This window comes from Uncinocarpus reesii, genomic scaffold (assembly GCF_000003515.1).
Source record: "Uncinocarpus reesii 1704 scaffold_2 genomic scaffold, whole genome shotgun sequence".
Lineage (NCBI taxonomy): Eukaryota > Fungi > Ascomycota > Eurotiomycetes > Onygenales > Onygenaceae > Uncinocarpus > Uncinocarpus reesii.
This window is the reverse complement of record NW_003052499.1, coordinates 1,219,283-1,233,484: the sequence shown is the minus strand read 5'-3', so window position 1 is coordinate 1,233,484 and position 14,202 is coordinate 1,219,283. Positions and strand designations below refer to the sequence as shown.

General features: G+C 47.7%; 4 protein-coding genes across 4 annotated transcripts; 1 reads left to right on the top strand and 3 right to left on the bottom strand.

Moving 5' to 3' along the window:
* Positions 1 to 484: 484 nt before the first annotated feature.
* On the bottom strand, positions 485 to 1,191 carry UREG_03401 (uncharacterized protein; the record flags this gene model as incomplete). The annotated part of the gene is made up of 2 exons (XM_002543838.1): positions 485 to 770; positions 1,082 to 1,191. 2 exons carry the CDS (start codon positions 1,189 to 1,191, stop codon positions 485 to 487), a joined length of 396 nt encoding a protein of 131 aa, XP_002543884.1.
* A 3,734-nt stretch (positions 1,192 to 4,925) lies between these two features.
* Positions 4,926 to 6,593, top strand: UREG_03400 (uncharacterized protein; the record flags this gene model as incomplete). The annotated part of the gene is made up of 5 exons (XM_002543837.1): positions 4,926 to 5,284; positions 5,347 to 5,424; positions 5,586 to 5,831; positions 5,898 to 6,324; positions 6,390 to 6,593. The coding sequence occupies 5 exons, from the start codon at positions 4,926 to 4,928 to the stop codon at positions 6,591 to 6,593; spliced, it is 1,314 nt and encodes a 437-aa protein (XP_002543883.1).
* Positions 6,594 to 7,726: 1,133 nt separating this feature from the next.
* UREG_03399 (uncharacterized protein) lies at positions 7,727 to 10,787 on the bottom strand (the record flags this gene model as incomplete). Its single annotated transcript, XM_002543836.1, is given in 4 exon segments — positions 7,727 to 9,687; positions 9,920 to 9,966; positions 9,986 to 10,569; positions 10,635 to 10,787. The coding sequence occupies 4 exon segments, from the start codon at positions 10,785 to 10,787 to the stop codon at positions 7,727 to 7,729; spliced, it is 2,745 nt and encodes a 914-aa protein (XP_002543882.1).
* A 783-nt stretch (positions 10,788 to 11,570) lies between these two features.
* Positions 11,571 to 12,936, bottom strand: UREG_03398 (methionine adenosyltransferase; the record flags this gene model as incomplete). The annotated part of the gene is made up of 4 exons (XM_002543835.1): positions 11,571 to 12,571; positions 12,635 to 12,662; positions 12,725 to 12,782; positions 12,845 to 12,936. 4 exons carry the CDS (start codon positions 12,934 to 12,936, stop codon positions 11,571 to 11,573), a joined length of 1,179 nt encoding a protein of 392 aa, XP_002543881.1.
* Between the last annotated feature and the right edge of the window lie 1,266 nt (positions 12,937 to 14,202).

Genomic DNA, 14,202 nt, shown 5'->3' with positions numbered 1-14,202 from the left:
TCAAAAAAGAACGGAGGGTAGGGATATGGGAAGCAACACGGCAAGGCCCGGAAGTTGAGGGTCGATCTGGGGAACCAAATCAGAGGGCGAATGCAGGCTGGTTCAACCCGAAAGACAAGAGTTCAGATAAGATGGCAGCGGGAATAATAATGATTAACACAGAATCTCGGAGCAAGCTGCTTAATAAGAGGGGTTTAGGCTGCGGGGAGTGCGTGTTGGGAACAGAGCTTGTCTGGAGGTGGGTGTGTGGGTAGTTGAACTATGAGGTGTGGTGACAGCAGATGCAGGGTTCAGCAGGCATATTTGCTTTTGGTTTCAGTGTGTGTGCATGGACGGGGTCGGTGGTTCTGCACAACCGCGATGAATGAAGCTGATATTGTCAGAGAGAGAGAGAGAGATAAAAAGCGCACACACTCTGTGATTGCAAGAGAGCGAGAGCAAGGCCGCCCAAAACAGCAAGTGAGGGGAAAAGACAAGAGGCAGGTCATGTGCTCCGTCTGCGCCCGGACTCGTGAACTCCTTGCGCTAAGCCACTTTGGAATCTAGCCGCCATGGCATTCGATGACTCAGCTAGGCTTGGCATATCTGGGCCCGGTGATTGGATGCTGGGGGTGCAGGCTGACGTGATCGACCGTTCTTGGCTCAGCGTCAATATGCTGGCAAACACCCGGTCCTGCCCATGATGGGTCTCCCAGCTCAGATTTCCAAATTTGGCAACGGAAAAACCCATGACCCGTGGCTCGGCGATCCGTGCACCCGCTGGGATCCCGCTGCAAATCATCGCCAGGATCGCAGTCCATCATCATCCCAAATAATGGCTTTCCTTCGGAGTCCGGAGCTCGAATGAGTATAATTAGTGACAGATCTTCTGATGAAGGAAGCATGGTTGATCATCCGCCCATCCAATATCTAGTCTCCCTTATTTCCCACGTCCCATCGACCTCTCTTTCTGGTTACGCTGGACCTGAATGTGGTAACTGTACACTCTTGTTCGTCATATGCAACTGCTTGCTTCGTTAGGCCCGGCGAAGACGATTCTTCAGCAAAGCGGGGTAGGCTATGTATGTATGTCCTTACATACGTCCATATAGACATCCAGACACTCATAGTCTCGACATCCTGTGTCGCCACCAATGCGAACATTTCCACCTTCTCCCAAACCTCCAAGGCAACAGGATCGTCTTTCGCCATTATCCTCTCTTTTCCTTCTCTCCCCCGTGCCTCGCAAAACTCCAGACCACATCTAGCCTGAAAAAAAGCAACAGTAACAGGGGCCCCGCACCCTTGTGAATGACATCTCGCATCCGCCCTATCTGCCTTGAGCCAAAAGTGGAGTACGTATGCAGCTCATGTGCTCGATTTTGACTTCTCTGTCCAACTCCGCCATTCTCATGGTTCTAATGATGATAACCTAAAGACTCATGGCCAACGTCCGGCGCTTTTTTCGCTACATAGCCTTGGACGCAGCTCCAATCCCCGAGCCGGATGTTTTGAATCATGACCCTGTCGATACATCGAACCCGCAAATGTCCCCGTGCAGATCCCGTCTCCGCGTCATTACTGGCCAGCGCTGCCTGGGTAGAGTCGCATGTGAAAACAAGAGAAAGCACTCTTTACTTCGTGTAACTTTTGAATTCTAAGGAACAGGGTGATGATTTACATCTCACCTCGTATCCTTCTCGTCTTTTTCTTCTTCCCAATAACCAGCCCGGAGGCACATCCCGGCGTGTCCACTTTTCACCATGTCGTGAGGGAGCCGCTTGCAAGGCTGTGATTAGCGCCCAACTAAACAACCGAGCCTACTCCGCCATCGATATGTATAGACGTACACACCGGCTCCACAGTCGATGGTCCACTAAAACAAGCCGGGACGAAAAACAAAATGTGCCTAGTAGCTGCAAAGCGCGATGCCCACCGGCAGCGGAAAACACGCGTTTCCAGTCATTCTCAAGCTCAAAGGCCACAGACGAGATCGACAGTATGACCAGCATTGGGGTTAACTGCGGTTTTGCTTTCTGGAATGCTTGATCATCTTCCCAGGTAACCCGCGAGTTTATCCGACTTGGTTAGGTTCCTTCCTTTGGAACCGAAAAGGATGGCGGAGTATCATACCAAACAATCCTACCTTCATGGTAATCCATAATTTGGGAGATCTACGGCTCGATCCAGATTCCGCTCTTTTTTCCATCGGCTCAAGGAAGTTGGTCTAGGGCGTTTGCCTCTTTTCAATTTGTGCAGTGTTTTTGATCCCATGACTCCCCCGTTCTTGCCAATCGGTGGCAAGGACCATGAATTTATTGTTTAATCAGTGGTATCCGAGAAAGCCGAGCTTTTGACTGGACGAGCTGCTTTGCGGGCCTCGAGTCCTGTCCTTCATCCTTCGTGTGTCATTGACTCGCGTTTCTTGATGCTTCATGTCATAAAAAAGATTTTCCGGATGCGGAGCCCTTTTGCTTCCTTGGTCAGGCTGAGAGAAGCCCGAAAGTGGCACATGCAGCGGTTCTTTGATTGACCGTAGTCTTCGATTCGTTGCGTCAATCACCTAGAGGACTCCCACAAGGATCATGTTGAAACAAACTAGAAGAAGAAAAAGGAAAGAAAGGGAGAAGGGGGAGAAAGACGAGCGCTGCATCACCTGACTAAATGATAAGTGTAGCATGCAGGAATGTGAGGATCGTCAACTGAAGACCCTCCCCTCAGACCCGAACCTGGATTGTTTGGGTAGACAGCATGCACTGCTACATAAACGCGAATGTAACTCGCCTTTGTCCTCGGGTATACCTCCCTTTGCACTGAACTTCTGGGTATTAATGGGGAGCAAAGGGAATACGACCGTAGGGTCGTCATCAAACAAGCTCCTGGCCGTAAACCAGAGGCAAGGGCTCGGCAATAGAAGCGCAGTTACGCAGTGAGGTTCTAGGCACATGCTTAGCCAGCTGATGTTTTGCGACATATGACCGGATAGCGAAGGATACCTTGTCGTATAACAACCAAGATTATAACACTATGTTGGAATATTGTTTGCTCCCTAGAGGCCTTGTGCATCATCTTTCCAAAACCGCTTGTCATGGTGGAACGAGGGCCAGTGCAAGGCTGTCCTCCGCCGCCTCCGAGATTTTGTTTGGAGCCGCTTTCCACATGAATCCCAGCTCAAGCCCATTAGGTGCTAAACACACAGATGCAAACACCTGATCTGAAGGTCGGGGTCTAACTCGGCTCTAAACTATCATAGGTTGAATCAATAACGGGAGCATGAAAAGGAACTTAGTCGCTGCACGGGCATTTCTGGAAATTGATCGAATCGGAGGTTTATTGACAGTGGCCACCTTTTAGCGCCGGGACATCGCGGTCGAATAGTCTGCCGAATTTTTCTCTTTGGGTGTCGCTTCTTTGCATGGGTTGTTTCCCTGTGCCGTGGAACCGAACTGCTCTGGGTATAATACCTGTTCCCTGCTGGGTCCCAAAAGAAAAAAGAAAGAGCACAAACGAATTCAACCTAAAAGCAGGCGGTAGAGCAAAAGGATGCACTGCTCTTGATAATCAACTGGGGATAAGTTAGGACGGACGGATGATCCGTCTTTTGAGCTCTTCATCAAATTCTCCGCTCAGTACGAAGTAGTCCCAACCGGAAGGGGGCTGAATAGGATTCGGCGGCTTGGAGAAGCTTCCGCAGCCAAACCCATGCGCGTCTGGTAGCTAGTGGTTGCGGTTGAGAGCCCCTTGCCTCACGGAGCACAGGGTCCTAGATTCTGGTGTATGAGATTGTAACACCAAGAAGCACCCTTTGCCGTTTCCGACACACGGTGCCACCTTAATTTTTATTTTTCTCAACAGTTTTCCTCTCTGTGAGACACAGAAACCGTGTCCACTCCGCTCCGGACTACATACATGGGCGCCTCAGCGCATATCTGCGCCATAGCCTGTAGCACGAAAGATTCCCTCCCGTTGCTTCACGTATCACGAACGAAATCAATGGTTGCAGGAGAAACGCATCGTAAGTTGGCAAGATAGGAATGGATTGGCCCCAGCAACCTGCACACCCTCCATTTAGCGACAATCAAAGGCTTTTTGAGCATCCAAAGTCCACTCGACTGTCAGGTCAAGGCTCACTCGTTGATTAACTAGTAGTTATCTAACGTGCCGTTGGCTAGTTAACTAACTAGTTAACTTAATAGCAAGCCAAACCAAATTAGGGAATCATGACCTCCATCCATCCATCATCAGCTGTTCTGATTCAATTGGTGAAAAAGGATCTCATGGAATTGACTTGCTTTCAATGGTGTTGTTCATTAACCGCCATTCTACTATGGACTAATTAACTAACTAGCTCGTGGTAGTTACCAAGTTGAAGCTGAGGTGCGGGTGGAGTCAGACTGTTTTTGAGTATCAAACATGCACCCATGCCAAATGATGAGCAGCCATGCACCTACTACTTGGTCAGTTAATAGCAAGTATATGTTGCACCTCAAAGCTGTTAGAAGGAATAGATAATCAATGTTAAACACTAACTCTATGGAAGCTCTTTAAACTCCCAACGGAACCGAAAAGACGGGATACGTCATAAGACTCGCTTCCTCTCAGCTCCAGGTTTGCGGAAACGCAGCTGTTTTATATGCTTGATTCAACAAATTGATTGAAAAGGGAGCGGACGTATTATAACTGGACTTTGGGGAATGCGCTCTCATACATCTTGCCTCTCGCATGTTAGCCAAAAGACGTTGCATACTGCTTGCATATCAATATCGTCAAAACATCCCGCAGACCCGGTTCAGATCCTTACACTTGATAGCTACTCTTAGTAGCTAGGCAAAGAGAAATCAAATGAAGAAGAGGAAGTAGAAAAGCAGGTGAAAACGAAGAAAATCTAAAGGGGTGGACTTGCCTATCTTGCTGGGTTGTGGCTGGCATCAGCTTCTATGCCAAAAATGGAACGGATTTCAAAACCAGAATATATACAAGGCTGGCTCGAAAGTCTCGATAACACAACAGATACCCCGCACCAACACTTCGCATCATGTTTAGAGAAAAAGAGAATCAAATCTAGCTCACGTCTCCGTCAATTTCACAAGCAGCAGCAACCGAACCTTTCCACACAATCAAACATGGAATCCAACAACAGGCATAATTTGCGCCCTCGTCCTCGAGTAATCTATACTGAACAGCAATCCAGAACAGCTCGACAAGGGAAACCTCTCTCTAAGGCTCTGCTTCCAACTGCACCAACTCGTGGAACAAAACGGAGAAGAACAAATGAAGAGACAGAGTTCCCCGATGAAGTTGCAGGGTAAGACGACAAATCAAAACGGGAAGCGCCATGCAAGAGCTGATTTTATATACCAGAACTAGTTACTCAACCTTCGCGACTTCAGCAAAATCTTCGAGAAGACAGCTTTTGATGCTTAAATATGCGCAATCAAGCGTAAAGTGCGTCTCTTTTCGCTCGGAGAATAAGCCGGCCATGATATCGAAACTGTTCCAAAGATTCCTCCAACGCAGGACAAAGCCAATGCCTCTAGGGCTCAGGCAAGTTCCTTCTTCTATCCTACTTTCTGGTTCTGAATGCTAATCCACCGACTTACTATTAGAAACCTTTTTCAACAAAGATATCCCATGGAAGCCGCGGTATCTGAACTAGATCGTGGCGAGCAAGCTGTCCCTACAGCCCAAGGTCAAGAGCTTTTTCGGGCCATAAACACAGCTTATCGTTTGGCAGACGAAGCTTTTCAGGACCTTGGAGATGAAGATACATGGTCAATCAGTGCCTCAGAAATCTTAAAGAGGTTTATTTCTACGGATGAAACTGTGCCCAGCTTCCTTAGTGTTGTCCCGGTGTGAGTCCCCTGTTGGTCAACAATCGTTCGCGCAGACTTCAATTACTAATAAAAGCTACCTTCCAGCCACAACATTTCGATCGCTCCATCTGATTTGATGCCTAAAGTTGACCATTTAATTCCCTTCAAAAAGGTGGATTATCTTATTTCATTCTCATCGAAACATGGAGACGTTGGCCCTCTGACTTCCGCTGCTCTAAAAAGTCAAAGAGATTTGTCACTATCTCAAACCCTAGATCCCCGGGTCGGGTCTACCCCACACTTTGTGGCGGTTGAGGTTAAAACACCTGACGGCGCTTACTTGCCTTCGAGTGTCCAATTGGTGACATGGATGGCAGCTGGGCTTGAAAAGGTCAGACAGTTGAAGGAGGAAGCAGAACAGATCTCAAAGGAACCGGAGCAAGGAGACATACTATTACCCTTCATTGGGATTAGTGTAACTGGTCACATTTGGAACCTCCTGATAACAGCCAAAGCAGAAGATGGGACTGTGGTAAGATTCCTTGTCTTGTACCGATCACTGTTTCTAATGGCGCTGACACTATTGACCAAATTTAGACAATGTATGGTCCCATTATTATGGGTGACACGTTGACCTTTGAGGGTGTTTTCCGACTTTTCATGGTTATCGATGAGATCAAGTCCTGGGGAGAAAATGTCTATTGGCCATGGATGAAAGGGCGCATTCTCGAGCCTTTAGCTAATATTGAAGCCATTCAGCAGGAGGATGTAGCTAGTGCGTCTGGAGATAGGGATAGCTGATTGCTTATATCACGAATTCTGGGGCGCATCGGTTGTCAACAGGAAAGCTTGTTGTAGGTCGTATGCGCTGAAGGGCTGGTCATTAAAAAGTGCTCTGAGCTTTTTACCACAGGAAGCAAGATATCCATGAAATGCATATTCAAGACCCACCAGATGAATGTGAGAAGGAATTGCTGGAAAAGCCGTTAAGGTTAGACACTTTGAGGAGAAAGGCAATCCTTTCAAAGAGAGTAGTTGGCCTGGCAATTCAATAATTGATTCTTGTCAATGTATTTGAAAGCCCCGATGTGATAAAGTTACGAATCACAACTCTTTACGGCAAAGGCTAATTTTTTAGATACAAACTGCACCGGGACTTTCGCTGGGCTAGCAGAGCTCAATCATCTTTGCCATACCAATCCAAGGAAGATTGGGGCTCTATCATAAAAGCAGTATGGTCAAGCATATTTTTTGAGACCTATTGATGTCTGAATGGTTGCTCTATGAAGAGAATTGGCATATTCCGGAGCCCAATTCAAAAGTCTGCAAGTAGGGTTTGACAACTTTTCGACCTTGCATATTTCCGTTGGCCACAGCCCAAACACGCGAACTTCCACTTCGGAACGTTTAGGCAGCTGGGCAGGACTGTCGATCGGGTCGATGAGTAGTGGTAAGTGCTTAACGATGTTGCATTTGAGGCGCTATTGTGATCTCAGAGAGAATCTTCTAGGCGGTGATTAAGTTCTTTTATTTTGTAGCATCAGAAGTTCATGGATGCACTTCGTCTAGTACATACATAAATACATACAGAGAACAGCATCCTTGCTACTAGGGCCTGAGTCCAGTTTCGCATATTGGCATTAGATACCACTGCAGGTCGTCGAGTTCGATTTATATTTCAGCGGAATTTGAGGGCATTCTGGCAAGGGGGATTTCACACATTTTTAACAAACCTATGTGCTCCTCGGTTTGTTTTCATGCTCCCCTTCAGTGCTATTTTAGTTCTAGGACCATCTCTAGGCTCTAGAACGGGATTTGCAACCGCATTTATAAGTGGGTATATCTTTTTAAAAAGAAAATGATGGAGCCCAAAGAAAGACGAGAAACCCAAAACAATGCAACATATTACCAAAGCGAAGACATACATGATAGAGTTAATATTCATTTACCCCGTTACTCCATGGCAATGCTAGCTCATCATTGTCATCATCGTCATCGTCGTCGTCACCATCCCATCCAAGTTGGTTGTATATAGATTCTGATTGGCCATGCCGCAGCCCAATAGTCCCTTGAAATTTGTTAGATGTACTTTGGCTAACTACCAGCTCAGTTCGCTTCGCCGGTGTGCTGAATATCACCGGGTCTGCGGGTTTCAATGGCGAAGCCGACGCACTTATAGAGCTTTGTGATGTATTGAAACGACGTAGGAGAGATTGAGGCGGGGTCTCCTTGATACCACAAGGGGTAGCAAACGGGTTCCCGTTCCGAATGCCATGTGCTACATAACAAGCTGAAACCTCATCGGTGCTCCCGCTTCCCCGAGGTTTAGTGGGAGTGGTAATGTTGGCCACAGGCAAGCTATGCTGGGATTGTCGAAATATTTTGTGAGCTTTGGAAGAGTTTTCACCAGTATTCAGGAAATCAGGTTGGACGAGCCCGGGTGCTTGCAAGATAGGTTTCGAGGGAGTTTCTTGAACAAACTTAGGAATGGCTGTAGACGTATTGCGCCCTAATTCAAAAGAATGGCGTGGCACAGAAGAGGGAACGGTTTGTTCATCGGTCTCTAATGATGGAGATGAAGCTGTCTCTTGCTTCAACCTTTCCCATTTTTTTGATAGAGAAGGCACTCTGACCATTCCCAGATCCTTCTTTCTAGCACCTCTTGGTGTCGCCATTACCTGCACCTTTTCACCAAACGGGTTCCTGATAGGGTCCTTTTGCTTCCTTAAGCTCCCGGTTGAAGCTCTTTTCGCCGCAGAATCAACCCAATCTCGGGATACCAGCTCCCTGTTAGGTTTTCTTAAAGCGTTGATGGCGGCATCGAGCTCTTGTTTCTGTTCAAGCAGCGAAGCCATCTTTTTGAGCTTCATTTCATGTTGTTTCGCAACGGCATCGAGATCAACTTCCCGATTATCTCGGCGCTTAGGTTTTTGGATCGCGCCCCGTCCGCTTGATATCAACGATAGGGAAGCGGATTCACTGGATTCTCTTTTAAGTTCTCGTGCACACGTGTCGGTTTTGCTGCGTGTCAAGGAGGGAACAACGCGAGCTGCGGCCATTTTCTCGTCAGTCAGCACGCGTTGCAATGTCCGACGAGGCTTTTGAATGGGGCGATTGACCGTGCCGTCGGCCGTTTCTGTCGAGCACTTCCTGCGGGATATCGCGGGACGTTTAGGTGACGTAGATACCGGGCCGCCTAATTTGCGGCTAAGCGATTTGCACTGCTCTGGGACTCGGGAGGCGTAGAAGGGAATAATAACCTCCGTGCAAAAATCGCGAAGTTTATCATTTTCCACTTTACCTGGTTGACTCTTGTCTTGCTTGTTGACAGCATCGAGCGGCATAGCATCATCGGTGCCCACCGTATGCCATATACATAGCCTGTCCACTAGCAATTCAAGAAGAACACTCAAGTCCTCTGGTTTTTTGTGCGAAGTCTTCTTTGGTTTTGAATCTTGTGGCTCTGAATTTGAATTTCCTTCCATTGTACCGGTCGAGCTCTCCAAAGATATCGTTTCAAGAATCAAAAGTATTTGAAGCTGCGTTTCGCGGAAACGCAGATCTGCTATGAGTCGTTTCAATTCCCCATCGCCGAAAGACTGGTCTAAAGCAGACTCCGTTACGCTTCTATGCTTCCACCATTTTGCGATCAGTTCCTCTTCGTTTGGATATAAACCATCTCTTCCCAACTTTCTCTTTTTACTTTTGCGTCTTCTGCCGTTTGATGAAGGATGTAACATATTACCTTGACACATGTCTAAAGGAAGATTTCGTATAATTTGTGGGATAGAGTCACGATACTTAGTGTCTATCCTCTTTACGGGAACGATGCATTCTCGGTAGAAATAATAGAGGTCTGAAAGGCGCATTGTGGTAGCATCTTTGGGCTGAAAGGCTGCACGAGCACGAGCAAGTGGTCTTTAGCGAAAGTAGGCACGAAGGTCCTAAAGATCATAAGTAGGTTGAATACAAGCTTGACTTCAGCTAGAACTTTACTTGGAGGTATAAAGGGTCTCGAGGTATTGAGTTTTCAAAGCTATCCCAAAAGATCCCCTTGAACTGGCCGCTTTCTCTACTGTCATAGCATAATTAATACCGTTTGACATGAATCGTTGCGAGTGACATACCTTCAGTTTTCTCGGGTACTAGAAATTGCGGCTGGGCTTCCGACTCCCTGGTCAGCCGCTTCGTACAATGATGCCAATTCGATTGCCGCAGCTTCTGCCGGCGTACAATGAGACGGCCCATTAATGCTTGTGTCTTCGGTGGCTTGCCCAAAAACCAGCTGCAAATTGCCGGTGACAGAATTCATGGGATCTTCGTGTTCGAAAGCACCGGGAATTTGGGCTCTCTCAAACCAATCCTCTTTTCCGGTCTTTGGTTCCAAGAACGAGTAGTTCGCCTCTGCTTTAGGTTTCCAGCCTTTGGATGCAACCACCAAGTCCCCCTCTTGAATGCATTGTGCCAAGGCATATACTGCGTATAAGCATGATTTTACTCTTTCAATAACATATAATTCCTCCCGGCAGCTAGTATCATCTACCGAACCCGAGGAGTTCGAAAAATTTCCAGCGAGGCGAGCCGCTAATACGACGCCTTCATTTTTATTTCGTAGTGCAGTTTCGAGAGCGAAAATGTTAGATATAAAGAGTTTACCCGATTGAATGGATTGTGAAGAGCCCGGAAACGGGTCGAGCCATGACAACGGAAGCTTCGAACGTGGGAGCAAAGCGATCGGGGCGAGAGTCTGCGGCCTGTCTGCGGACGGACCATGGGGCTATTAGATTAAGTATTAGTGAATTGGCGTAGCGACACATGCTTAGAGACGCGCACGACACACACATGGATAGTGATGGTAGGTGGAAATAAGCTGTCATCGCGGTCTCCGTGGGATATTTTCCTCCTTTTCAATGGCGAAGCTGGGGAGGTATATTGGACATTCAAAGACGCTGAAGTTGCAGGTTCAAGCACCGCGACGCTTCGATGGGATGCCATTCATTAAGAACGGAATTAGAAATGCAATTTAAGAAAGAAGACAGATGAGAGATAATGTATACCACTGGTCTATCTATTGCCACAGGAAATCAGTTATCAAACTGAATTGAGCATGCAACGCTCTGCAGAATTTCGAAGATCAATTAATCGACCTCATGCGGTTCACGCGTCATCGGTTGGAGCGCGCACATCGTATTTACGTGACTGGTAAGTTTCAAGTTAGGTAATACAGAGCACGTGATCCGTTTGCTTGGCTTGGACCTCGCTATTTTTCTCGAAAATGAAGAACGACGGAGCATGTGGGAAGTGGTGGAGTGTTGAACAGTTTTATTTTCTTCGCACTCGATAGATAACTACACAGGTGCAATAGCATGCAGTGAAGTTATATGTGTAAAGCATAAATAGTATCCTGATTTTTCCACGCCCACTTCACCATTTGTAGCACTCCAATCGAGTTGGATCTACCCCATGATCTGCTGAATCCCGACTCCTAAAGAGCTTGATAAATTAATGCGTTGCATTTTCTATGCACCGAAATTCAAATAAGTTTTGTTGAAACTTTTTGCCGCGCCGTCCAGAACGCCGCCAACCAGAAAACGAAATTGGTATCACATGTTGAATTCGTTGCAAAAGCCGCCCAGTCACTGGCCTCCTGCACTGAGAGATAATAAAAAAGAAAGCGAAAGCGGGAAGAAAAATCATCCATCTATAGCCGTGCTTTGAGTTGTTGAAAACAAAGCAAATTCATTCAATTCGTACAAAGGCGCTGGGGGGACATAGCGCTTAAATTTTGAGAGTCTTTGGTTTCTCCCAAGCGAAGTTTTGGTTTGTGAAATGGCCGTTCTTTGCGGTCTGATAATAGATAGGCTTGGCCAAATCGAGTTCTTGAACAATGACACCAGGTCTGAGGTCGAAGTTGTCTCTAATAATCTTAACTAACTCGTCGGACGATTTGGTGGAAGTGCCGTAGGTTTCAACGAAGATGGAGAGTGGTTCAGCGACGCCGATGGCATATGAGAGCTGGACGAGAGCACGGCGGGCAAGACCGGCGTTGACAAGAGATTTGGCGATCCATCGGGCAACATAAGCAGCAGAGCGGTCGACTTTGGAGTAATCTTTTCCAGAGAAAGCACCACCACCGTGAGCACCCCAGCCGCCATAAGTATCGACGATGATCTTGCGGCCAGTCAAACCGGCATCGCCCTGAGGACCACCGATGATGAACAAACCGGATGGCTGGATGTGATAAATGGTTCGGTCGTCCAGGAGATTGCTGGGGATAACCTTCTTGATAATCTTGTTCAAAATTTCTTTTCTAAGTTCTTCAGTCGTAATAGCTTCACTGTGTTGGGCGCTGACCACCACGGTATCAACGCGAAGAGGTTTCACGGCACCGTTGTCATGAGCATACTCAATGGTAACCTGAGTTTTCGTATCGGGGCGGAGCCATGGAAGGCTGCCGTCTAATCTGGCCTCTTTCATGGCGCGATTGAGTTTGTGGGCAAGCAAAATGGTCAATGGCAACAATTCGGGTGTCTCATCAGTGGCGTAACCAAACATGATACCCTGGTCGCCGGCACCCAAGTTCTCTAAAGCCTGCTCGTAGTGAAGACCCTGAGCGATGTCAGGAGACTGCTCCTCAATGGCAACGAGGACGTTGCAGGTCTTGTAGTCGAAACCCTTTGCGGAGTCATCGTAGCCAATATCCTTGATAGCGTTTCGGATAATCCGCTGGTAGTCAAGGTTGGCCTTAGTGGTGATTTCGCCGAAAACCATGATCATACCTATAGAATGGATGAGTTAATCTAATTACAGTACGGAGGAATCTAATGTTGATCGAGTCTTACCGGTTTTAGTTGCAGTCTCGCAGGCAACCTGTCATCTTCGTGTTAGGCTCCGAACCTACAGCTCAGCTATTGGAAGAGGGGCAAATTTACCTTTGACAGAGGGTCGACAGCAAGACAGGCGTCAAGAACAGCATCGGATACCTGGTCACTGCGCCAACTGTTAGATACGATAGCAAGAGTATGTTCGAATTGATATGAAGAGATACGCACGCAATCTTGTCTGGGTGGCCTTCTCCCACAGACTCGGAAGTGAAGAGGAAAGTCCCCTCTCGCCTCTGAACACCGTTTGCAATGGAGCCCATTGTGTCGAAAATATAAACAGAAACTATGAAAATAGATATTACAGGAGACAGGTAATTGACAGAACGGAAGAAAAAGGCAGGAGGTGAAGAGTGTGAGGATGAGAGAGTCGATGGGAAGGGAAGAGAAGAAAAGGGAGGGGAGATGGATTGAGTGGGAGGATCGGAGGGCTGGGTTTCTCAGCGCAGAAGCAATCCTTTCCGGTGGGCTGAAAGCGGCTTCGGTGGTTGGTTGGTGGGGGAAAATCTGGCTTGGTGGTTCGGCGTCCGACCGCTGTTTGCCCTGTTTGCATTCCTCGCGCCAGATTGCGACATTGGCGCCAAGACAGGGCGGTGTCGTGCGGCAGAATAGTCAATCCATTGTTCGAGAAACGCAGTAGCTGCTGGGAGTGTAGACGCGAATCAACACAACACAATCTGGAATGCGCTGACTGAGAGAGGATTCGAACATGAGCCATCTGAAGTGGGTGCTACTGTCACAAGCTCCATTCCTCACGAGTCCCGCCCCACCGATTGTCTTTTACGCTGCGCGCAACCGCGACTAATTCCCGTTCCTTGACTCTGTACCACCGGGCTCTCGGAATCCCTCCAATTCTCCCGCGAGATGTCGAAATCGCGCGTTCCTAGTTATGGGGCCCCGGCGGGGGGCTGGCAAAACCCACCTTCTGCACCGCTCTAAATACAACACCTTCCAGAATACACGGCGCCAGCTGCTATCTACGTAAACCTTGACCCCGCCGCCGAGACTTTTTCCTACGAGCCAGACCTGGACATTCGTGAATTGATAACACTTGAAGATGTGATGGAAGAGCTGGGTCTGGGCCCTAATGGCGGGCCTAATGTACTGTTTCGAATTCCTGCTTCAGAACCTCGATTTTCTCAACGAGGCATTGGATCCGCTCAGCGAGGAATATTTGATTATATTTGACATGCCGGGCCAAATAGAATTGTATACCCATGTTCCCCTGCTGCCTTCACTGGTACAGTATCTTTCCCGTGCTGGCCCACTAAATATCTCGCTCTGCGCCACATACTTGATGGAAAGCACGTTCGTGGTCGATAGGGCAAAATTCTTTCCGGGCACTTTGAGTGCGATGTCCGCGATGATCCTACTTGAAATGCCGCACGTCAACGTATTAAGTAAAATGGATCAGGTCAAAGGGATAGTGGGAAAACGGGAATTGAAGAGATTCCACATCCGTGGATGTTGGACTACTGAGTGAGGAAGAAAAAGAGAGAAGAAGAAGCGTCTGCTACTCCCTCATCTAC